Raw genomic sequence first — 26,086 nt, forward strand, 5'->3', positions numbered from 1 at the left:
AGAGTGAAGTTGCACTTTACACTGAAGGCCAACAGGCAGTCAATTCTCACACAGGGTCCCACAACAGAGATTAAAATAAGCAGTTATTCCTTTAATACTGCTATTGGTTGAGGAGTAGACAATAGACAATAGGTACAGGAGTAGGCCATTCAGCCCTGCGAGCCTGCACTGCCATTCAATACGATCATGGCTGATCATTCCTAATCAATATCCTCTTCCTGCTTTATCTCCATAACCCTTGATTCCACGATCTTTGACAGCTCTAGCCAACTCTTTCTTAAATGAATCCAGAGTAAATTTTGACCAGGATAGCAGAAAACTTCCAGCTTTTTTTCAAAGATTACAATAGAATCGCTTAAGTGCATCACAGAAAGCTGATGGGGCCTTCAATTATGAAAGGTGATACATTTAACAGTGCACCTCTTCTTTATGTCAGTCTAGATTATATGATTAAGTTTCCACTGTAGTTTGAATTCATGTCCTTATAATTCAGAGGAGCTTGTGTACAACTGAGTCAAGGCTGACAAAAGGTTTACACTCAAATGCAAGCACATTTATAAATGTATTGAATTGCTCTTTACTGTCTATTGTCTCACAAGTATAATTATATCGAGCAATCTTGGAATTTTGATTATATGCATACACATATTTGCAAGAGCCTTCCTCTTGTGATAGACGATGGAGTGCATGATTTTTGCTTACAATTTCCCAAAATAAATTCTGCATTCAACCAGATTATGGGACAGTTAAAAAAAAATCTTTCATACAGGTAGAAAAGGAGGACTTGTTCTGGACTACTACTGTCTACTTCATGGCAATCCATTGCAGCAATAGTCATGTGGCCATCTGTTTATCTTTGGAATTTTGCAGGTGCAGAAACTTAAAATCAATGTTGGGATGCAGTAAACGATACTGTATACTCTGAAAAGACAAAAAGGTACCTGTTGTAACAGACTGATGGTAGATAGTAAACACGGCTTCTGATGACTCCAGTAGTTCAGCCAAACTGAAACTCTCTCCTGTGGATCTCTGCATTACCAGGTTGCATGGAAATTCAGAGGAATGATCAAATTCTGGGCAGAATGTACGGGCAACCACATTTGTACATTGCCTTTCGTTTTCCAGCAGAAAGGAAATACGAATTGTAACATACGTATTCACACCAATTTCAGATTGGTATTTCAATGATTGGTTCCTTTCTGCTGCAATCCTGCATTTAAAGAAACAGAAATATAAATCATTTATTCATTTACCAGGGGATTAGGAATCAAGTTTCAAATAAATTAAAATTATGAACTTTTAATCAAAAGGGAATCATTTTCATAACTCTAGCTTTAAGATTGACTTCTGAAGGCCAGTTATTAAATTCAGACATTGGTGCACCAACATCTGACATGTGCATCCAAATGATCACTTATAAAAGTACCATGCAGATATAATTTTTGCATATCATTATGCAGAAAGCACTGAAAGCTGCTGCAAAACTCATTGCACTGTTGATGTTCTATGTCGAAATTAAATGTCTTCAATTTTTGCTGGAGTCCTGATGATTCTCTGAATAAATGTACGATGTACATCCTTAGTTGAGTGTAAGAAAAATTTCATACTAAGTTATCTGTTTACTCAAGTTCTCATTAAAGTAAACTGTGAAATCTTTAACAATAACAGAGAATGCGGGTAAAACATAACAGGTCTGGCAGCATCTGTAGAGAGAAAATAAAGTTTATGTTTTAAGTCCAGTGACCGTTCGTCAGATAACAAACTGTGAAAACTGTACATTTTTCATTTTTGTCAAGTCCCAATACCTCATTTGGGTTAGAAATCCAAGCAAAATGGACACATAGGATTATGTGAAATACAGAGGTAATGAAAGGCAAAAACAAGTATAGTGCTTTTATTGAGCTTTTCATACTCCTGGATTACCCCAAACCTTTTTACAGTCAATTCAGCAGGCTAAAATGTCATTTGCAATGCAATTATAGGCAAACACAATAGCCAATCCTTATACTGGTCTATGACCAGTATAAGATAAATGATCTATTTTATAGCAATTTTAGTAATAAATATCAGCTAGAATGTGAGGAGGCCTTATTTGAAGTTTGAATGAGCATAGGATATTTATGACCACATGAAAAGGCAGGCAGATACAAGTGGAGGGTTTTTTTTGTAAATTGAAGAACTCCTTCAGTAATTCACATAATTAAATGTCAACCTAAATTGGCAATGTCGCAGAAGTAACAGTATGCAATCTTATATAATATTTTAAAAACTAGACTTCCTCAGAGTAGCAGATACTCTATAAATCAAAATAAGTACGATATCTGTACTGGTGGATTTAATCAACATTTAAAAGACTAGAACAGCTATGTAGAAAAAGAAATTAAAATAGAAAATGCTAGCAGAATGCAGCAGGTCTGGCAGCATTGGTGGACAGAGAACAGAGTCCATGTTTTGTATCCAATATGACAATTACACATTTCAACCTTTCATTTAACACCATGAGCACCCCCTTGTCTATTACTCCAGGCATCCTCATCACCTGTTCAACCCAAGTACATTAAAATAAACAATTTTCCAGTCTCTTTCAGCCTTGAAATTATTTCTCTCTACAAATGCTGACAGATCTGCTGGGTTTGTCAGCATTTTCTATTTTTATTTTAGATTTTCAGCATCGGCACAATTTTGCTTTTAGTTAGAGGAAAAGGAATTGAAAGTTGGAGAAAACTATGTGTTGTCATATAAGCTACAAAATTGGAGAAGATTGGTTTAGTGGTTGGAATGAAGTCAGCCAGATGTATGTCAAAGACTGTGAGATCCCTGATTGGGGCTGTTAAACTAGTCCAAACAGGGAGTTCTGTCTGACAGATATAAACAGGAATGGCAGGAGTTCTGTTCACTGTAGGAGTCAGATTTGACCTAGCAGGGTCAATGTCATATACTACACATGTGTGAATAAATAGTAACTTGACGATGAGACACCAGACTCTGTGGAATTATTTCAGATGGCTTATTCCATTTTATTTTTACAAAGTATTGACAACTTACTTTGGTCAAAAATCTAAGCAAAATGATGTTGATGATGTGCAGTAGTCGGGAAGAAAACCTTTTGCAACTATTTGGTTCCTTTGACGTTCGTATTTTAAAGTCAGTTAAATATTTTATCATAAAGTCAAATATTTTAATTATAGGAAAATATAGCTAACAATCAGCCTACAGTAGGGTTCCACAAACAGAAATTAGAATATGAGAATTAATTAGAAATTCCGCTGCTTATTCATCAGAGGTCTGACTTTTATCAATTTTGGGGAATAAAACTGTCTTATTTTGTTGAGAGATGCAGTAAATGAGTACCAGTAGCATTTTAAAAATACAATAAGTAATAAGTAAACAGCTATAGGAGGTATATATTTCTAAATAACAGTTTCCATTGAAAAAGCTCAGGTTTCTGTAAGGTTTCCATGAGCCTTCACTCCATCGTACTGAACTAACCAGTATAATATAATTTTCTCGCACCACTCCGTGAGATATCAGACAGCTAAAACATGTGGAGCTAGATCTCAAAGAATTATGATATTTAAATGAAAGACTAGAAAAGAGAAGATAGGGTAAAAGAACACAAAACTATACACTGTCTTAATTAATCTGAAGCTAAATTCTGATAAATACTCAGTAAAAAATTGAATGAGGTTGCAGAGTAAGCCTTTTATGATTCCTGATGATAACACTGGACAAGTCAGATCCAGAAGGAAACCCCATTTAATTGACCATAAGTTTCATTTTTGCAGTTTAGCCACCGTGTTGGTCAGTCACTGAACATATTCACGTAAGGCTGTCAATGTTCTTTTAACAAAAAAAATGCTTCTACATAAGACAATTTGGAAAGAGTGCACATTAACAGGTAAGAAAGAAAGATTCAATCCTTTTCAAGAAATATCTTTGTAGTCACTCAACCCCAGTGAAGTATAACTCTTATCTTTTTTACTCAAAATCCTTCTCCCAACCCTTTTTGCGAGAGTAAGCTTAAGACTTTTTTCCAGCTCCAATGCCTGATGTCTTCCTTTTAGCTCTGATTGTAGAGAAGTTCTTTCCAATTCTGCCAGTCGAGAGATCTCTACTCACTCTGACTGCCTGAAGATTCAGAGCTGAAAATATGTTGCAGAAAAAGCGCAGCAGGTCAGGCAGCATCCAGGGAACAGGAGATTCGACGTTTCAGGAATCAGATTCATACAGACTTTGTTCATGCTCGGATGACTTATCTTTTGAACTCAACCTACTAGTGGTTGCAGACCATCTACTTTTTTTTTCATATTATAAAAGTCAACATTGTAAACATTCAGCAGTTAACTCTCCAGGTAGCTGATCGAGTCATTTAAGTCATATGTTTTCTTGGAAACGATGTTCAAATTCACAGTTCAAAAATGACTTTCTGACCTTTGTAAAAACAAAACAATTAATCTTTTATCAAACTAAAAACTAAAATCCATCTTTCTTCCACTTTCAACTCAAACTCCCACATAGCAGGGGAACTCTCAAAGCTACCAAAATAAAAACAATTAGATAAATCAAGAAGTGACAGTTGCGTAAAAAAGTTCAGAGCAAAGTTGCATATAATTTTGCTAAAAGCAGAATTGAAAAACCCAGAACAGATAAAATAAGACTTCAGAGAAATGTTATAATATATCTGCAATGGTGCCTCCTAACCATGCTATGTTTCAACAACGTTTTCGGATATGTTATGATACACCTCTATTGCAATTAGGTCTTAAATCCAGATTTTCTGGCTCAGAGGTAGGGAAACTAAAACTGTAGCACAAGACCTGAGAGATGTGGTCAGCATGACTGGCAACTAGGCTGAGATAACAAACTGATTTCAAATCCATTGCCATAACCACTTACTTCTGAGTACAGATATTAGACTTGACCTTGTTATATTCTGCTAACAAACAATTATTGAAAAACACAAGGCGCAATATTCCTCATCCATTATGAGCTGTTAATTCATAAATTAATATCTTGTATAACGTACTGATATGTTGTAAAAATAGAGTTCTCTGTTGGGCTGTAATGCCATTAAATAATACATTGGTATCTTTCAGCAAAAGGAACCTAGAGCAAAACAAGTGTGAACAACAAGAATTGCGATTGTTGTTCAATTAAATACAAATGAGGAGAAATACTATCACAAGGCTGACAGGGTTGAAGTAATTAAATGTAAAGATCTAGTCCTATCCTAGGGTATACTTATACAAAAGTGAATACAAATACATGCTAATCATATGGGAGATGGAAGGTTGTTACATGAGGGTATGAGGTCTATTGTATCTTGCACAAAGTTAATATTTCAGGAAAGTCAATCATCTGTTGAGCATTTTCAGAATTTTATGTTTTTGTTTCAGATTTTCAGTATTCATGATCTTTTGCTTTTATTATAGAGTGTTTGAGTGCTTTTCTCTAGAAAAGCATTAACTTCAAGGAGATTTTACTGTGATTGTTAAATAACTGAAAGAACAAGATTCAATAAGACTTACATTAACCAACTTTAAAGGTCTAGGTATTTGCTCACAAATTACTGAAATATAGAATAAAGTTGGATGACAGGATGTACTCCTTTTCACAAAGAAACTGAGCTATTCAATGAGTTGATGTATTATGGTATGAGTACATATTTATGCAAATATTAAAACTGAATTCATAACATATAAAAGACAGGTAGGATGGAAGTAACGATTTGTTCTACTATGACAATATTGGTCAGGTTTGACAGTCCTGCTTTTCCTGTTTGATATTTTCACATGCTGGTCCCTATCCCTTTCAAATATTACTCTCTCCACCTTTGTAGCTACTTAAAGGAAAACATTCCATCTTTTAAAAGCTCACCTGTGCAAAATATTTATTCTAATGCTATCCTGCGTTTCGCTAGCGATTGTTACCTAACACAATTTTTTTTAGTAGAATCCCTACAGTGTGGAAACAGGCCCTTCGGCCCAACAACTTCACACCGGCCCAACAACTTCACATTGACCCTCCAAAGAGTGACCTACCCAGACCCATTCCCCATCCCTATATTTACCCCCGATGTACCTAATCTACACATCCCTGAACACTCTGGGCAATTTAGCCTGGCCAATTCACCTAACCTGCACATTTTTGGACTGCGGGAGGAAACCAGAGCACCCGGAGAAAACCCACGGAGACATAGGGAGAATGTGCAAACTCCATACACACAGCCGCCGAGATTGGATTCTCTACAGAAGTATTTCAATTGGTGTGAAGTGCTTTAGAATGCCCTGAAATTGTGAAAGATGCTATTTAAACATGAAATAAAAGGGTACAAATCTAAAAGGGGTGCAAAAGCAGAGGGATTAGGGTGTATGCATGGAAAATCCTATTTGATGCCCATACGTAGAAGGCAAATGTTGTCTTTTAATGGACTTTTCCACCTGATCTTTCACTGTTATACAGCTAGGAATCATACCTTACTGTTGCCAGTTTTTTTTAAATGGGAGTTCTATATTTAGAAGTCACAGCTACCAGCTCCTTGAGTAGCAAAAAGTGAGCTCTCATCAACACTAAGTTTGTGTTTGGTGCCTTTCCAGTGAATTTGTAATATACCTTTTCCAAAACACTTTCTTCGTCATTCCTGGAACCAAGCAATGCTCCAAATATGGTCTATCAACGTGTGCAGATTAATCATTTACCACCTTGTATTTATTTCAATATCCTGATACAATAAACTCAGAATTCAATTAATTTTTAAGGCTTTTCTCAAGGACAGTTCTGCTTTCAAAATCTCACCATCTGCAGCTCCATTCTTCCACTCAAATGAGGCTATCCATATTTGAGATACATATCAATTTTTCACACTTAAATAAATTAGAATGTCATCACATTGATTTTACAAAATTGAATTTTGTGCACAAATTGTGATTGTCTCATGTGTTCCAGTTTTATTCAGTTTGTTATATCCTTATCTGGTTTGAGCAAATTTTGATATTGTTCCCAGTAAACCCATCTCTACACAGTTTATGAACTTTTAGAGAGCTACCAATATGGATCTTTAGCTGCATCTTGTCAATCTGCAAAACATCAATGATCCATATATTCTAGTTGTTAACCCTTCAACTGTCTCTTTTGGTCACACTGTACTCAATATGCTGAGCCTTCTCAATCTTGGCAACATTTCTCTGGTGGCACGTGGCCAATTACTTTTGAAGGTCCAAATGCATCATTTTTATAGCATCCCTTTAGGTCTACCTGGTCAATAATTTATTTTAAAAGTTTAATTAGTCAGAGTACTGAAGCTGTTTGTAAAAATGCAAAGAGAAAAAACAGAGTCAGGTATTAAAATCTGTCACAATTCTAAACAATGTGATCTTTAAAATAATTGTTAGCATGAAGCAAAAATCCCATTTCAAATTTTAACACCAATAAAATCATAAGTGAATATCAGATCGATGAAACATTACTTAATTTTCCTCACCTTGCTGCAGCTTGTAGCCCTGAAGCCCGGAGGAGCTTTATTGAAAGGGACACAGCATGAGATGCTACGATACCTTCCCTGGCATCCTCAGTTGTTTGCACTGAACGTCTGTATTTTACACTAACATCCAATAAGCCTGCAACACATGTGAAAGAATTACATGATATTCAAGGTAAATTACATTATACCCTCTCCGTGTTGCAACATCAAATTTGCGTTCAGAAAATCAAGCTTTGTAGTCTACAAAAAGATATTAAAAATAAGAGTTGCATGGTTATTTGATGTCTCAGCTTAACTTTTAGAAAATGCGATTTAATTGAAAATCACAGTCAACAATTTGTTTCATCACACATGAAACAGGAACTGTTTTCCTCAACATTAAACAGGTAACTCAGCAATATCAGGTCACAGGCTGGTAATTAAAGAATTTACATTGATAGCTTTTGGAACTATGCATGAGCTTTTATGAAGCTGTTGGTCAAGTTAGCTTTCTAGATTGGTTAATATAGGCAACTTGTTTCAACATTCCTCCTTAAATGACAGAGCTTCACTAAATGTTATCATAAAGCAGTTAATATCAATCGGTTCACCTACATACTCAATCCTCTGATGTAAATAAAAAGATAAAAATATTTCACGTACCGGTGGAGCGCACAGGATGTCCTTCAACATTTTCTGTTCTAGGCATTAGGGGAATGCTAAACATTTGAACTCCAACTTCCTTGCGATGTTGCATAGTTACCATAGCACACAGCTTTGATAAAGGTAGGACACTCCTGGCAACAAGCTGGTCTCTAACATTAGGGTAATAATACCTGAGAGAATAAAATGAGTTTGTTACACAACTTCACATTAAATTAACTCCCCAAAGCTTCCCTGCCATCTACTTGAAACAAGTCAGGAGTGTGATAGTATATTCTCCACCTGTTGAGAGAAGTGCAACTCTTAACAACATTCGAGAGGTTCAAGATCATCTAGGACAAAGCAGCCCACTTCATCAGCAACCCATCCACCACCTGACATGCTCACAGCCCCTACACAGGAAAATGCTTGCATCATCTACAAGGTGCACTGCAGAACTTTTCAATCCAAGATCTCTATAACCTGGGAGAAAGACAACAGGCCAGGCACATGAGAACACCACCATCTGCAAATGCTTTCAAGCCACACAATATCCTGAATTGGAACTAAACTGCTGTTGCTTCCTCATTAGGTCAAAAACCTGGAATTTCCTTCTCTACAATGTCACGGATTTACCAACATCACAGAGTACAACAGTTCAAAAGGTAGCACACTGTCACCTACTCAGGGCAATTTAGGAAGGGAAATAAATTTTGAACTATCCACAATTTTTTGTAAGGTAATTTAATATATTCAGGTAAATTTGCAATGTGGGCCATCTACACTAGCCAGTGGCCACACGCACAGTTTCCTGTAAGCGAAAGGAATATGCTCAAACCTTGAAATAAAACTGTAGTGTTAGAGAAACTCTGCAGGCCTGGCAGCATCTATGGAGATGGAAAGAAAGAACATTTCAAGTCCTTCTTTGGAACTTGCACCTTTTCAATCAGGGAACCTGAAAGGACAATAATTCCCCATTGTTTTCTCCATGGCAATGGTGCCACTAAAGTCAACTTACCAATTAGTGGCAAGAAAAGTGATCCAACAGCAACACCTCTCCCAGGCCAACTTGTTCAGTTTTGAGGCACTAATGATTCAAAACCAGCCTTAAGCAGACCTCCAAAGTAACTGTTCTACATTGAGCTCGATAGTGGCATGAAACTCTAAGAATACAATGGAACTGTTTCAGGAATTTCCTCAAAGAAGGACAGGAACCTGGAGTTCTGGATTTCTGGTCCACCGACATTACTATTATACCACTATCTACCACCTGTCCCCTGGGGAAAAGGGCTTGGCCATTCACCCTACATGCCCCTCATGATTTTATAAACCTCTATACGGTCACCCCTCAGCCTCCAATGCTCCAGGGAAAATAGTCCAGCCTATTCAGCCTCTCCCTATAGCTCCAACTCTCCAACCTTGGCAACATCCTTGTAAATCTTTTCTGAATCCTTTCAAGTTTCACAACATCTTTCCTATAGCAGTGAGACCAGAATTGAATGCAGTATTCCAAAAGTGGCCTGTCTAATGTCCTGTACAGCTGCAACATGACCTCCCACTCCTATACTCAACGCACTGACCAATAAAGGCAACTACATTAAATATCTTCTTCACTAACCTGTCTACGTGTGACTCCACTTTCAAGGAACTATGAACCTGCACCCCAAGGATTCTTTGTTGAGCAACACTCACCAGGACCTTACCATTAAGGTGTATAAGTCCTGCCCTACCAAAATGCAGCATCGCACATTTATCTAAATTAAACTCTAACTGTCACTCCTCAGTTCATTTATCCATCTGATCAAGGTCCTGCTGTGCTGTGAGGTAACCTTCTTCGCTGTCCACTACATCATCAATATTGGTGCCAGCTGCAAATGTATTAACCACACTTCTCATATTCACATCCAAATCATTTACATGAATGATAAAAAACAGTGGACCCAGCATCAATCCTTGCAGCACACTGCATGTCACAGGCCTCCAATTCAAAAATCAACCTTCCACCATCATCATCTGTCTCCTACCTTTGAGCAAATTTTGTATCTTAATGGACAGTTCTCCTTGTATTCAATGGGGTCTAACCAGCCTACCAAGCGGAACCTTGTTAGATGCCTTACTGGAGTCCATACACTGTCCACCGCGCTGCCTTAATCAATCTTCTTTGTCATTTCTTCAAAAACTTCAGTAAAGTTAGTGAGACACGATTTCCCAAGCACAAAGCCATATTGACTGTTCCTAATCAGTCATTGCATTTCCAAATCCTATCCCACAGAATCCCTTCCAATAACCTACCCACCACAGACGTCAGGCTCCCCAATTTAGAGTTCCCTGGCTTGTCCTTATCACCTTTTTTAAACAATGGCATCATATTAGCCACCCTCCAGTCTTCCAACAGCTCATCGATGGCTATTGGGGACACAGATATCTCAGTAAGAGGCCCAGCAATCACTTCCCTAGCTTCCCACAAAGTTCTCTTGTGGTAGATCACATATCTGAACATATAAGTTTATGCAAAGCTCATCCAACTGGAGTGGTTGCAAGTCATTTTTGATCCTTAGGGATAAGGACCCCTTTCTCCTGTAGTATAAATTGCAATGATTGCTTCAAATTTTGCCTTCTTGCATTTGATCTGATGACTGGAGGTCTAAATGTTCTGCCAACATAATACCTTTCAGCAATTAACCCAGAGATGAATACGGATTCATATTTAGCTAAGATAGTTTTAAATTTAATGACACATTTCACATAGACTCCGTCCTATTTTCCTGCTAGATAACATCAACTTATTTCTATGGTTTCAGCATTTACCTACACCAAACTTCAAACTGAATGCCACCGCCTTCTCCAAATATTTGCTTTGAAAAAGTATTCAGCAGTATCTTCTGCACTGGAAGGTCCAGTGGGATGAGAAGAGAATGATTTTGGCAGTCATTAAACAGAGGATCTGGTACACACAATGTGGTTGATGTTCGAAAAGGCTTCAACATGATGTCTGTAGCAAAACAATGAGTACAAAAAATGGTTTAATTTAACTGCAGGAATTAATCTCCACTGTATTTAAATACACGAACCTGTTTCAGATTTGGGTTCATGCAGAAGTTGACTTTCCAGAACATCTGGGCACAAGTGTTAAAGATCTTAATAATGAAACCATTTGCACAAGACAATTTAAATTTATAAGTTGCATGTAATGAATCTATAACTGATGATGTAAAAAATACAGCAGCAATTTTTTATTTAAAAATTTCTAAAGAAGTAGATACTGCTGGCAAGAAAAATGTCTCTTGTCCCTCCTAAGTTGCTCCAAGAGGGTGGTGGTGGGCCTTCTTCCAATCTCAGTATTTTGACAGAACTGAGTAGTCTTCCAGACTATTTCAAGGGTTGATACAGCAGAGAAGAGATAAATTGTTTGTCTGATCCCGTTCAACCTCCACAGAAATCTGCAATTTCCACTATTAGACCTGAATCACTACAGAGTTTTCATTTCCACTCTCTTGCTCAGAAGACGAGATCACCCCATCACCACATAACAATTTGTATCTAAATAGCTTTTCAAAGTTCAAAAAAAGCCAAGGTGCTTTGCAGAACTGTAATCTGACACAAAACCAAGGCAGAGATGATACTATTAGGACAAACGATCAAAGATTTATTTATTCATAGTGAATGAGTGTTGCTGGTCAGGTGAGGATTTATTGCCCATTTCTAATTATTCAGAGGGTAGTTAAGAGTCAACCACTTTGCTGTGGGTCTGGAGTCATATATTGGCCAGACCCGGCAAGGACAGCGGGTTCTTTCTCTAAAGGCCACCAGTAAACCAGATAGGTTTTTCTGATAGCTGACAATAGTTTCATTGTCAACTTGAACTTATCATACCACTTTTTTTTAAACTTTATCAAATTCCATCATCTGTGTATTGGGATTCCAGAACATTACCTGGATCTATGGCTTAATTGTCTAGCAATAATATGATGAAGCCATTGCCTTACCTAGTCAAAGAAGTGAGTTTCATGGAAACTTTTAGATGAGGAGAGACACTTAACAGGTAAATGGGTTTTACGAAGGAAGCCCATGGTGATTGAACAACAGTGTGACAACAGTGGGACAAAGCAAGGCTGATGCAAAAAAGATCAGTGTTAAGTATATGAAGAGTAAATCTATTGAATTGTGCTACCAGGGAGGAGGTGATTAGCTACTGTTATTATTGCTAGACCATTCATCTAGAGACCCAGATAATATCCTGGGGACCCAGGGTTTGAACCCCTGGCAGATGGTGGAATTTGAATTCAATAAAAATAATCTGGGCTCAATGGTGACCATGATTCCATTGTCGATTGTCAGAAAAATCCATCTGGTTCACTGATGTCCTTAAGGGAAGGAAACCACCATCCTTATTTGATCTGACTCACATGTGACTCCAGACCCACAACAACCTTAAACTGTTCTCTGCATAATTACAGAAGGGCAATAACTGCTGGCCTAGCCAGCGACACCCTCATCCCAGGATTGAATCAAAAAAAGGCTACAAGGATGAGACATAAAACTAAGAAGAACTTAAATAAGAAGATGTATGTGTTAAGTTATGAGGTGCGGGGGACCAGAATCCAACACAGGTCAGCAAAGAAAGGAATGATGCACCAGCAGGGTTTAAGGTCAGAAGGGAAATGAGATAATTGCCAAAGAGGAGATAGAAATGACATCAAAGTTCCAGACAATTCTGTAATTAAAAAAAGCTTGGAAGCTTTTAAACACCAAACTAACCAATGAGTACAATATTAATACAAAACCTATTTCTATTAACTCCTAAACAAAGAACTAACTACATCAAACATACCAAATACTTTAATTACATTTTGTTTTCAGTTATCCTAAATTCCTTCTGCCAGCAAATCCATTTTCAAGTCATTTGCTATGTCTTTTATACAAATTGGGAACTCACGACTTGAATAGTAAATAGCAAAAACCTACATTCCATCATCCCAAGGTGAATTCTATGTACTTACCTGAAGAGCACACACTCTTACCAGAGGCTAAACAGTTACTTATGACAATGCCTCAAATAATGGCTTCAGTCTCACTAGTGCTTGACTCAAGTTACAGCTATTGCAAGGCTAAAAATAAACAGAAAACACAATGATAATAGCACACTAGGGGAGATGTGGGAGGGGTCTTGGACAGACAGAGCGTGAGCATCATCAGGTACATGAAAACCTAAACTCATTTCTGCAAATAGTGAGGCAGCACACAGATATGGGAACATGCCCAAGGATAACGGCACAGGAATGGGGCCTCAATTCTACAGAATAATCAATTTTTCTGCGACAGTAATTTTTTAAAAAAAGTGATAAACTCCCTTCTAGTTCACATCTTGTGTTTGATCATTTGTTTTACATTTTTGGGAAGTTCCAGTGTTGTTTCCATTAATGAAATTTCTTCCCCGAATTTACAATTTATTTACATGAGCTACAAAATTTTAAATGCATTATGCTATGTCCAAATTGGAAATAAGCATTTTGGAATATAAAAGTACTTACCATTTCCAAATGGTACTCTCTCAGTTATTGTATCTACATCTTGAGTTGGGAAATAATATTGTACATAGCAGTCTGCTTCTCCCCAGACAGTGGATTGCAAAGGAGTCAATCCTTTAAGTTGCATCACATTTATCTCAAATATATGTTCTATCAGTTGTTTTGTCTCCTTTCTGTCCAACTGAGAAAGTACATGTTAATATGGCGTGATCATATCTTTAAACCTTAAAAAAGCTTCGTACACATTTAGCAAATCAAACCTATTACAGTGCTTATACCACATTTGACAGAATGTGCATGAAGAATACAAACAAGATGTTTCTCTCAGTGTAATTACTTCAACAATTCAAGGTAACTAATGTCTTGGTGTAATGCAACTGGTTGGCATTGGGTGGGGTGTGACATGAAGCGGTTTCATCTGCACACTAACACAGGAGTGGTGAGATGACACTGGAGAAAGGTGACTAACACCACAATGCATGAAAGCTAAGTGATGTAACAACTTTTCGAAGGTGCTATATCATTCTACTCTTCTGTGTTGAGTTCTTTATGGAGCTGAATTTTAAAAAAGCTGTCATGAGGGTTTGCTAACACAAAATAGTAAAACTTATCTGTGAAATGAGAAAGAATGACAAATCAATTTTCTTTTATTTTGGGAGAAAGCGCAAGTCACCGGTAATCAGAGTTCCGCACATCACAAGGCAAAGTGACTCACAAACAAATGGATCTCTTCACACTAATAACTTTCATTGCGTTAGCTACACTTTGGCTCAATAGTTACAGGTCAGAGACTACAAATATAATAACTTAATTTTGACAAGGTTTTAGAAACTGGCACATATTCACGAAATGTTTATTTAGGTCTTGAAGCAAATAAGGTCACATGGGCATGTGTACTTTTGACTACAACACAAATTAACTAATATCATAACAATCAAACCTTTGAAGGAACTGAAGGCACTTGATCCAGAAAATGAGGTATCTGCTGCACACTAGCAAGCGATATTCCCTCATCATTTTTCAATTTCTGAAGTGCTGCTATTTGGTCTGCTTCTCCCATTGCTAGTAGAACACGAAGGTTGCCCTTTTGACTGCCTGTGAAAACATCCATCATTGGCATGTAGCTGTCCACGGCAACCACGGGATATTGAGCTTGGAGCAATAAATGTGAAATCTTGGGATCCCTTTTGATTTGCAAAATAAATTTTTAAAAAAATCAATGGTCACCAAATAGAAAGCACCTACAGCTTTGATCAATTACACTTTTCCAAATCTGTCATTAGCCTTCATACACCACATTGAAATAATTAACAAAAACTTAGAAGCTTTAAAATACCAAATTAACAAGACAGTCAATGGATGGTCAAGAAACTACACACGAAAATAATTACTTGTAATTTCTTGTTTGGGGTTTAATGGAGACATCAAATGATTCAAATATTTTAATTACATCAAATTTTGTTGTTCTATCATCGCAAGTTCCTTCTAGTTATTGCTCATAGCTTTTTTCCAATTTTCATGTTAACACCTAGAAATTATTTGATATTTCTTTTACTCAAACTGGGAACTCGCTACATGAATAATATATATCAAAAACCTACATTCTACAAGATTATAGTCATAGTCATAGAGATGTACAGCATGCAAACAGACCCTCAGTCCAACTTGTCCATGCCGACCAGATACCCCAGCCCAATCTAGTACCACCTGCCAGCACGTGACCCATATCCCTCCAAACCTTTCCTATTCATAAACCCATCCAGATGCCTTTTGAATGTTGCAATAGTACTTGCTTCCACCACTTGCTCTGGCAGCGCATTCCATATACGTACCACCCTCTGTGTGAAAATGTTGCCCCTTAGGTCATTTTTATATCTTCCCCCCTCACCTTAAACCTATGCCCTCTAGTTCTGGACTCACTCCCTCACCCCAGAGGAATTCTACATGCTTGCCTGAAGAGTGTACTCTCTCATTAAGCTGGAAGTTAAACAGTGACTTCCCAAATTTCACTCCAATCTTTTCACATGTACTCTATACTTGCACAGCAAAGATTTTTATTTTTATGCAAAGCATATAGCCAAGTTGTGTAATTTCTGAAGAATGCAGTAAAATTATGATACTTCAACAAAACAATCACAGTGGATAAAAAGTTCAGACTTTCCTCACAAGTGAGAAATCGGAGCTGAAAATTAAAATGTTTAAGACCATAACACAAAGGAGTAGAAATTAGGCATTCAGCCCATGAAGTCTAGTCTGCCATTCTATCATGGCTAATAGGTTTCTCAACCTCATTCTCCTGCTTTCTCCCCATAACCCTTGATCGCCTTGATACTCAAGAATCTATCTATCTCAGTCTTAAATATACTCAATAAACAGGCCTTCAGAGCCTTCTATGGCAGTAAATTCCGTAGATTCAACACTCTCTCGCTGAAGATGTTTCTCCTTATCTGTATTCTACAACGTCTTCCTTCTACTCTAAGTTTGCACACATTTTTTTCAGACAGGTTATAAAGGCAGTGATTCTGAAAGCCTGAGTTTAACTACTTGTGAATGCTTTAAAGTTTTAAAAGAACACTTGTACAATGAAAGGGGTGTGGCCAGTTCTCCCAGCTCAGCTTTTCTCTGATTGGTTTCGTTTTAGCACGCATTCTTATGAAATTGCTGGACCCAAATAGGTCCATGCTGATCCTCCCTCTCTCTGACATCTCTCCTGTAAGAAACTGTGTTCGATATTTCCTTTTTTTGCAAAGGGGTGTTTATGGGGATTGTTGCAAGTATTGGAACAGCTTCATTAAGTTGGGATAATCTGTTTGGGTTATTCTACATTCTGTTCTCTTTTGTGTTTTATTTGGTAATCTTGCAAAGTAAATTCTGTTTTGTTTAAAACTAAGTGGTTGGGCCAGCTGCATCACTGCTGAACTATCCATCATACACCTGCTTAAAGCAACTAGCAAAGTTAGGGTCTGGACTACTTTCTTGAAACGTTTTGAGGGAGGTCTGATCCATAACCAGGTAAATATATTTCCAACTTACAATAGGAGGGTTAGCAGGTAGTGTAATGTTTCAGAAACCAATGATGTATAGCTGAATGTTTCAATGCATCTAAATTAACATCACTCTGTGTGGTACATTTTAACACAAGTACCATTTCATATGCTCTACATCATTTACCTAAAAGATATATAAAACTGATGTAGAGGTAGCTTCACAAGGCCAAGGAGTTGCTCATGCCGTGTGTTAATCACTTTATTCCAGACCTCTATAATCATCATGTTATTCTTCATCCTCTCCAATAATCTGGGAGTCAATGTGATTGGAGTTACCTGGTTTAAAGAAAAAGGTGAAACTAGCATACCCAAAACTTCAAATAGTTCTGGAAATGAATTATCAATAATGAAGTACAGTTCATATGACAGGCTACGTTGGTCAACTAAATTTCATGGCCTAATTTTTACTTCTTACACTCTTCGCTTTTAAATGACAGTTAACTGCTGCAGATTTATATTTCTGTAAATTATAGCTCAAATATCTTTTATCTAGAAACATCGGAACCAAATGTTTATCAGATAAAGGATGTTTTCGGATACACTCATACCAGTTAGGAGTGTCACTATCTTCAAACCTGTTTTGGTCTACAGCAGAAGAGCATCTTCAGCTTCTCTGTTTCAGTCGCCAATCACAGTCTGGTTTAAACTGCCATCAGTCCTATTTACCCAACAAGGCATCAGTTTGCACAGATTTATTACACTCTTCACGGCTTCAAACAAACATAGAACATTACAGCGCAGTACAGGCCCTTCGGACCTCGATGTTACACCGACCTATCATACCAATCTGAAGCCCATCTAACCTACACTATTCCATGTACGTCCATATACTTGTCCAATGATGACTTAAATGTACTTAAAGTTGGCGAATCTACTGCCGTTGCAGGCAAAGCATTCCATACCCTTACTACTCTCCGAGTAAAGAAACTACCTCTGACATCTGTCCTATATCTATCACCCCTTAATTTAAAGCTATGCTCCCTCGTGCTCGCCATCACCATACTTGGAAAAAGGCTCTTCCTGTCCACCCTAGCTAACCCTCTAATTATCTTATATGTCTCTATTAAGTCACCTCTCAACCTTCTTCTCTCTAAGGAAAACAGCCTCAAATCCCTCAGCTTTTCCTCGTAAGACCTTCCCTCTACACCAGGCAACAGCCTAGTAAATCTCCTCTGCACCCTTTCCAAAGCTTCCACATCCTTCTTATAATGCAATGACCAGAACTGTACACAATACTCCAAGTGTGGCCATACCAGAGGTTTGTACAGCTGCAGCATATCATGGTTCCGGAACTCAATCCCTCTCTTAATAAAAGCTAAAATACTGTATGTCTTCTTAACAACCCTGTCAACCTTGGTGGCAACTTTCAAGGATCTGTGTACCTGGACATCGAGATCTCTCTGCTCATCTACATTACCAAGAATCTTACCATTAGCCCAGTACTTTGCATTCCAGTTATTCCGACCAAAGTGAATCACCTCACACTTGTCTGCATTAAACTCCATTTGCCACTTCTCAGCCCAGTTCTGCAGCTTATCTATGTCTCTCTGTAACCTACAACATCCTTCGTCACTATCCACAACTCCATCGACCTTAGTGTTGTCTGCAAATTTAGTAACTCACCCTTCTATGCCCTCATCCAAGTCGATAATAAAATTGACGAACATAAGTGGACCCAACACCGACCCTTGCAGTACACCACTAGTAACTGGACTCCAGGATGAGCATTTCCCACCAACCACCACCCTCTGTCTTCTTTCAGCAAGCCTATTACTGAGCCAAACTGCTATATCTCCCACAATCTCATTCCTCCGCATTTTGTACAATAGCCTATTGTGGGGAACCTTATCGAACGCCTTGCTGAAATCCATATACACCACATCAACCGGTTTACTCTCATCTACCTGTTTGGTCACCTTCTCAAAGAACTCAATAAGGTTTGTGAGGCATGACCTACCCTTCACAAAACCGTGCTGTCTATCCCTAATCAAATTATTCTTTTCTAGATGATTATACATCCTATCTCTTATAACCTTTTCCAACACTTTACCAACAACTGAAGTAAGGCTCACTGGTCTATAATTACCAGGGTTGTCTCCACTCCCCTTCTTGAACAGGGGAACTACATTTGCTATCCCCTCCAGTCTTCTGGAACTATTCCTGTACACAATGACGATTTAAAGATCAATGCCAAAGGCTCGGCAATCTCTTCCCTGGCTTCCCAGAGTATCCTAGGATAAATCCCATCTGGCCCAGGGGGCTTACCTATTTTCACACTCTGCAGGATTTCTAATACCTCTTCCTTGTGAACCTCAATCACACCTAGTCCAGTAGCCTGTATCTCAGTATTCTCCTCGCTAACATTGTCATTTTCTAGAGTGAATTCTGTCGAAAAATATTCATTTTGTGCTTCCCCGATCTTCTCTGACTCCACACACAACTTCCCACTACTATCCTTGATTGGCCCTAATCTTACTTTCGTATTCTTTTATTCCTTAAATACCTATAGAAAGCCTTAGGGTTTAACCTGATCCTATCCACCAACAACTTCTCATGTTTCCTCCTGGCTTTTCTGAGCTCTCTCTTTAGGTCTTTCCTGGCTATCTTGTAACCCTCAAGCGCCCTAACTGAGCCTTCACATCTCAATCTAACATAAGCCTTCTTCTTCCTCTTGACAAGAGATTCCACTTCCTTCGTAAACCACGAGTCCCGTGCTTGACAGCTTCCTCCCTACCTGACAGGTAAATACTTATCTAGGACATCCAGGAGCTTTTCCTTGAATAAGCTCCACATTTCTAATGTGCCCATCCCCTACAGTTTCCTTCCCATCCTATGCTTCCGAAACCTTGCCTAATTGTACCGTAAATGCCTTTCCCCTAGCTGTAACTCTTGCCCAGTGGTATACACCTATCCCTTTCTACCACTAAAGTAAACATAACAGAATTGTGATCGCTATCACCAGAGTGCTCACCTACTTCCAAGTCTAACATCTGGCCGGGCTCATTACCCAGTACCAAATCTAATGTGGCTTCGCCCCTTGTTGGCCTGTCTACATACTGTCAGGAAGCCCTCCTGCACACACCGGAAAAAACTGGCCCATCTACAATACTTGTGCTATAGTGTTCCCAGTCAATATTTGGAAAGTTGAAGTCCCCCATGACAACTACCCTGTCTCTCTCACTCCTATCGAGAATCATCTTTGCTATCCTTTCCTCTACATCTCTGGAACTATTTGGAGGCCATAGAAAACTCCCAACAGGGTGACCTTTCCTTTCCTGTTTCTAACCTCAGCCCATACTACCTCCGTTGACGAGTCCCCAAACATCCTTTCTGCAACTACAATACTCTCCTTGACCAACAATGCCACACTTCTCCCTCTTTTACTATTTTCTCTGTTCTTACTGCAACATCTAAATCCTTTGCTTGCAAAATCAGACACAATGGAGATCTGGGTGGGTAAATAATCTGCTATTTTCTAATTATTAGGTCAAACTGGGAAATAAAGTGATGTCCAGTGTACAAATCAGTGCACTGGAAGTGTAGAATACTGAGAAGGTAGGAATACACTAAATGCTAGTGAGTTTTGAGAAGATTTGTATCTCAAGTTAAGGTTCTGGATGTAGGTTTGCTCGTTGAGCTGGAAGGTTCATTTTCAGACATTTCGTCACATTACTAGATAACATCTTCAGTGAGCCTCTGGACGAAGCACTGCTGATGATTCCTGCTTTCTACTTACATGTTTGGGTTTCCTTGGGTCGTGATGTCCTTTCCTGTTCTTTTTCTCAGGAGGTGGTAAATGGGGTCCAAGTCAATGTGCTTGTTGATAGAGTTCCAGTTGGAATGCCATGCTTCTGGGAATTCTTGTGCGTGTCTCTGTTTGGCTTGTCCTAGGATGGATGTGTTGTCTCAGTTGGAGTAGTGTCCTTCCTTACCTGTATGTAAGGATACTAATGAGAGAGGGTCATGAGAGAGGGTCATGTCGTTTTGTGGCTAGTTGATGTTCATGTATCCTGAGCACTACATTGGGCAAACAGGCAGAAAGTTAGCCACCAGGATACATGAACATCAATTAGCCACAAAACAACATGACCCACTCTCACTCGTATCCTTACATACTGATAAAGAAGGACACCACTTCGAATGGGACAACACACCCATCCTCGGACAAGCCAAATAGAGACATGCACAGGAATTCCTAGAAGCATGGCATTCCAACTGGAACTCTATCAACAAACTCACTGACTTGAACTCATTTACCACCCCTGAGAAAAAGAACAGGAAATGACATCACCACAGGAAGTGACATCACCAACCCAAAGAAGCCAAGCAGGAATCATCAGCAGTGCTTCATCCGGAGGCTCACTGCAAATGTTACCTAGTATTGTGACGAACCATCTGAAAATGAATCTTCCAGCTCAGCGAGCAAACCTACATCCAGAACACTAAATGCATAGTGAAATCCTAATGATGGAAGCTTATAGGTCCAATTGGGCCCTTTAGAAATAAACTTTATTTAACCTGAGCAGACTCTGACAGATTTGCAGATGTGCTGAGTTTGGGCCAAATGAAGCCTCTCTCTAAAGGGCGCAAACTCAGCATGTCTACAATCCGCTTTTCACAAAGACCTTAAGTTCTGAGTTTTTTCTATTTTTTGTTCTGCAGATAGAAGATGAAAATGGCTTGTATGATGACTGTTCTACACAGTAAGTGGAAATGAACAAATTTTAGTTTAAAATAAACTTATCACAAACAGTAAAATGGCTTGTTTTACATTGGCATATGGTAATCAGACTTTACACTAAGAAACATGTTTAATTTCCTCCATCCACAGTACACATTCTTTGTTATGCTACTGGAATTCCATGCTTTGTAGTAAATACAAAACCAAAGTCCTTTCTTAATGTCTTATTCAAAATCTTAACATATGTAATCTATTATTAATTGTTAATCTCTCTCAAAAAAAGACTTACCAGTGAGAAGTTGAAAACTGGGCAGCTTGTGCTGCAGCTAACTGTCGATCTTGTTGCCTCATCTGTGCTGAAAAGCTTACATTTTAGGTAGATATTGTCCTGTTGCTGCATTCTGCCATCTCTCACGACAAAGTCTTTTCCATCAGGCACCATCAGTAGAACATGCAATAAAAAACCCATTTCTTCTTCAACTGAAAAATTAAACTGTTCTATTGAATTTTGCACTGCAGATTCAGGGGAAGCATTATGATGATTTTGATAGCTCGGTCTGGATATGTAGTTTGCACAACTTTGTTTCAAATGAGCTTCAACGTTTCTTTTACTTGACAATTTAAGGGCACGTGGACGTAAAGGAGAGGGATCAACTGGACAAACATCAACATCTTTGAGCTGCTCTACCGGAAGCTTTGATACAGCTGGATTAGATACAGCACAAGTCCTCTTAGGAGAAACAGCTAATCTGGCATTAGCACTGGTAACATTTTTGTTGTCAGCGACAAGCTCGATAGTCACCTATAGAACAAATGAAGTTAGAACTTTAAAGAAAGAAGAAAGAAAATTAGACTATGATAAATTCAGACGAATGCAGTAAATCTTTCGGCTGTGTTAATATTTGAATTCATCTGTTGTTAATTTTCTCCCTGTCCCCTCTTGTGAAATTGACTCTTGACCAGCAGGCACCCTCCAGATGGTTCCATTCTGGAACTGTCATCTGTTACAAAGCCTAGATGCATGTATTGGTGTTTTATCCAAGATGGCAGCACAGGTCTCACCCAGTGTTCATTCTCACTCATTTCAAACAGGTGACTGCTACTCAATAGCGATGAGGAATAGCAACATTTGCTATTTTGTCCCTTTGAAACAGTGGTCATGATGGCCAATTTTAGCATTCTCACTACAAACAAATAGATATCAGGTAACTTGATGTAGCCCTGATTTCTTTTTCCATTAGTTCATGCAATGTGGGAATTGCTGGATAGGCCAGCACTTAATGCCCATTCCTAATTACACTTAAGGAGATAGTGACGAGCATTCTTCTTAAATCATGACAATCCATGGTAGAGGGAATAACACTCAATGCTGTAAGGAAGAGCATTTCATGATTTTGACCCAGCACCAGTAAAGCAACAGTGAAACAGCTCTAAGTCAGGAAGATGCATGGTTTGACAGGAGAACTTGCAAGGGTTGGTGCTTCCATGTACCTGCTGCCCTTATCCTAATATATGGGAGGTTGCGGGTTTGGAAGGTATTGTCAGAGAAGAGCCTTGCTGAATTCTTCAGGCACATCTTTTAAATGGCATATACTGCTGCCATTGTCCGTTAGTGGTAAAGGGAGTAAAGGTTGGTGGGATGTCAATCAGGCGAGCTGTTTTGTCTTGAATGGTGCTGAATTTGAGTGTTATTGGAGCTACTCATCCAGGAAAGTGGAGAGTGTTCCATCACATTCCTGATTTGTGCCTTGTAGATGGTAGAAAGGCATTGTGGAGACAGGAGGTGAGTTACTTGTTGCAGACTTCCGAGCATGTGGCCTGCTTTAGTAGTCACAACATCTGCATGGTTTGTCCAGTTCAATCTCTGATCAATGGTAACTCCCCAGGATGTTGACACTATGGAATGTGATTTTCTCCTTTTCGAGACTGTCACTGCCCAGCACCTGTGTAGTGCAAATGTTACTGCCACTTATCATTCCAAACTTAATGTTGACCCTACCTTGCATGTGGACAGTTCCTTGTATAATCATCAAAAAACATCCCCACTTCTGACCTTAAGATGGAAGGAAGGTCATTGATAAAGATGCTGAAGGTGATTGGGCCTAGGACATTAACCAGAAGAACTACTGCAGAGATGTCCTGCAGTTGAGATAACTGACCCCCAGCAATCATAATCATCTTCCTTTTAGTTAGGTATGATTCAAACCAGTTTCCTCCCTGAGTAGAACTAACTACAGTTTTGTAGGGCTCCTTGATGCCATACTTTGATAATGAGCCTGAGACCTCTCTCACTAATGCAGTAAATTCATAAACTGCTTTCTGCTGCCCAAAATTCTTTCAAGCATCTAATTTAATGTTAGTTGTTAAGTAGTTTAAATCAATTAATTTGTGATTTTGTACTTGCGAGTTACTCAAATTCGAAAAATACCTCACATTGCTGAAATCCCAGCTATATCCTTTACTTCTTTTAGTCTTTGCAAATATATTGCTCTCTCAATTTCACACATGCAGTCTCAAAACCAGCAACCTCAGGACATCTCTGCTAGATTTTGGATCTTGCCAATTTTTGAGTTGGGTGGTTTTGTACAGATCGATTCAGACCAGGGCAAAAAACAGGCACAATAAGTCAATAACCTTGCCAAATACAGCAAGTCGCCAAAAAGACAGTTGTTGTGTTTTTCATCTAATAACAATTACAAATTATGCCTGGCAGTTTAAAAAATATTTTTGGATATCACCGGTTTTCTGGCAGTTGGATTTGAGACCTTGCCCCTGTAGTATTTCTCAATTAAGACAGCATAAGAGTTGACCTAGGCTTCTGCTTTACAATTTTCCCTGTCTACTGATGCACAATTTGTCTTCCAATTATTTCTCATGATTACCTTTAATGGACCAATTGGTTGCTGTTGTCCTTTATTGTCAAACACCATTTCCACAGGCAATTCATTGGTAATACTTAACAAGTCTGATTGAATGACAGCTCTAAGTGCAAGAGTAGCTGTACCGATCAAAATGGGCTTTTGTAATGAAAAAGAAAATAAATTAGGTAATAATCACTGGAACAAATTATTCCATAAAGCTTATTTATGTACATTAAGAAGTGCCTTTTAATGTAATAAATATACAATGTGCTATTTCTGCATTTTCAAAAACCTATTTTTTTTAAGAAAGAATTTGCTTGTTTTTAGAGGGAGAAGAAATCAGTAAGAATCCAATTCCCAGTCTGCTAACAAGTGTTGACCTTGTGGCTAGTTCCTAGTATATGGAACAGCCTCAAGAGCAATTGAGACCCCAGCTCCTCAGCATTAGGATGTTCACGCCCAAGTTACAGATTTTGAGAAAACGAAAAAAGTCAACTGGATGAAGTAATATTCATTGAACAATGTTAAAAGTTATAAAACACAAGCTTAAAGCTCAAACCATTTATTGTGAATGTAGTCAAAAATATGATTATGTTGTCTTCCAAGGCCATAAATAGAACTCACTTAACTGACATGTCCATTCCCTCACTCTACTAACAGTCACAGTGGCCTAACATGTTTTTCTTGGACTAAGCTTAATTTAATAGAAATTTTCAGCACAGAATAATTTCCAAAAAAGGTCCTGTGCTTCTACCAATGTTATTAAATTAAACATGAAAAGGTACTGTCCTTTATGAACATAAAACAGACATTAGGTTCGGGTTTCACTTGTAGCTGGCCCTATTCAGGGAGATTTCAAGACATAGTCATAGATTCTAACAGCATGGAAACAGACCCTGTGATCCAATTCATTCATCCCAATCTGACCTAGTCCCATTTGCCAGCATTTAGCCCATATCTCTCTAAACTCTTACTATTCATATATCCATCCAGATGCCTTTTAAACGTTGCAATTGTGATAACTTCAGGCAGCTCATTCCATACATGCACCACCCTCTGCATGAAAAAGTTACCCCTCAGCTCCTTTATAACCTTTTTCCCTCTCACCTTAAACTTATGCCCTTTAGTTTTGGACTCACCTGCCCTAGGAAAAAGATGTTGGCTAATCACCCTAGCTACAGCGTGCAGAGAGTCTGTGAGGAAGGATAAACAATTAGTAGGGCAAAGTTACAGTCAGTGTGATGGGTTAAGTGTGTCTATTTTAACACAAAAATTGTCTGGAATAAGGATGATGAATTTAAGAGCATGGATCAGTACTTGGAGCTACAATATTGTGGCTATAATGGAGACTTGGATACCATAGGGATAGAAATGGTTGCTGGGATTTCCTCTCAAAAGAAATAGAGAGGGAGGTAAAAGAGGTGGGGGAATGGCATTGCTAATCAGGGATAGTATAACAGCTGCAGAAGAGGAGGTCGTTGAGGAAAGTTTGTCTACTGAATCAGCATGGGTGGAAGTCAGAAACAGGAAAGGAGCAGTCACTTTGCTGGGAGTTTTCTCTAGATTCCCAACAGCAACAGAGACATGGGGGAGCAGACTGAGGCGCAGGTTTTGGAAAGGTGCAAAAGTAACAGGGCTGTTGTCATGGGTGACTTCAACTTCCGTAATATTGGTTGGAGCCTCCTTCGTGCAAATAGTTTGGATGGAGCAGATTTTGTCAGGTGCGTTCAGGAATTATTCCTGACTCAATATGCAGATAGGTGGACTAGAGTGGAGGTCATATTGGATTTGGTGCTTGGCAATGAAACAGGTCAAGTGCCAGATCTCTCGGTGGGAGAGCATTTCCATGATAGTGATCACAACTCCTT

At 38.6% G+C, this 26,086-nt stretch overlaps 1 protein-coding gene across 1 annotated transcript in view; it reads right to left on the reverse strand.

Annotated features, from left to right (window-relative positions):
- The window catches only part of c2cd3 (C2 domain containing 3 centriole elongation regulator), a 163,303-nt gene that overhangs the window by 77,645 nt on the left and 59,572 nt on the right, over positions 1 to 26,086 (reverse strand). Inside the window, exons 13-21 of the mRNA XM_060826212.1 lie at positions 24,240 to 24,374; positions 21,647 to 22,159; positions 16,801 to 16,952; positions 14,570 to 14,813; positions 13,633 to 13,810; positions 10,910 to 11,093; positions 8,123 to 8,295; positions 7,481 to 7,616; positions 942 to 1,210 (exon numbers count right to left, since the gene is read on the reverse strand). Of these exons, the coding sequence (XP_060682195.1) occupies positions 942 to 1,210; positions 7,481 to 7,616; positions 8,123 to 8,295; positions 10,910 to 11,093; positions 13,633 to 13,810; positions 14,570 to 14,813; positions 16,801 to 16,952; positions 21,647 to 22,159; positions 24,240 to 24,374 (1,984 nt within the window). The remainder of the gene's footprint in view (positions 1 to 941; positions 1,211 to 7,480; positions 7,617 to 8,122; positions 8,296 to 10,909; positions 11,094 to 13,632; positions 13,811 to 14,569; positions 14,814 to 16,800; positions 16,953 to 21,646; positions 22,160 to 24,239; positions 24,375 to 26,086) is intronic.

The sequence above is a fragment of the Hemiscyllium ocellatum genome, chromosome 6 (assembly GCF_020745735.1).
Source record: "Hemiscyllium ocellatum isolate sHemOce1 chromosome 6, sHemOce1.pat.X.cur, whole genome shotgun sequence".
NCBI classification, from domain to species: domain Eukaryota; kingdom Metazoa; phylum Chordata; class Chondrichthyes; order Orectolobiformes; family Hemiscylliidae; genus Hemiscyllium; species Hemiscyllium ocellatum.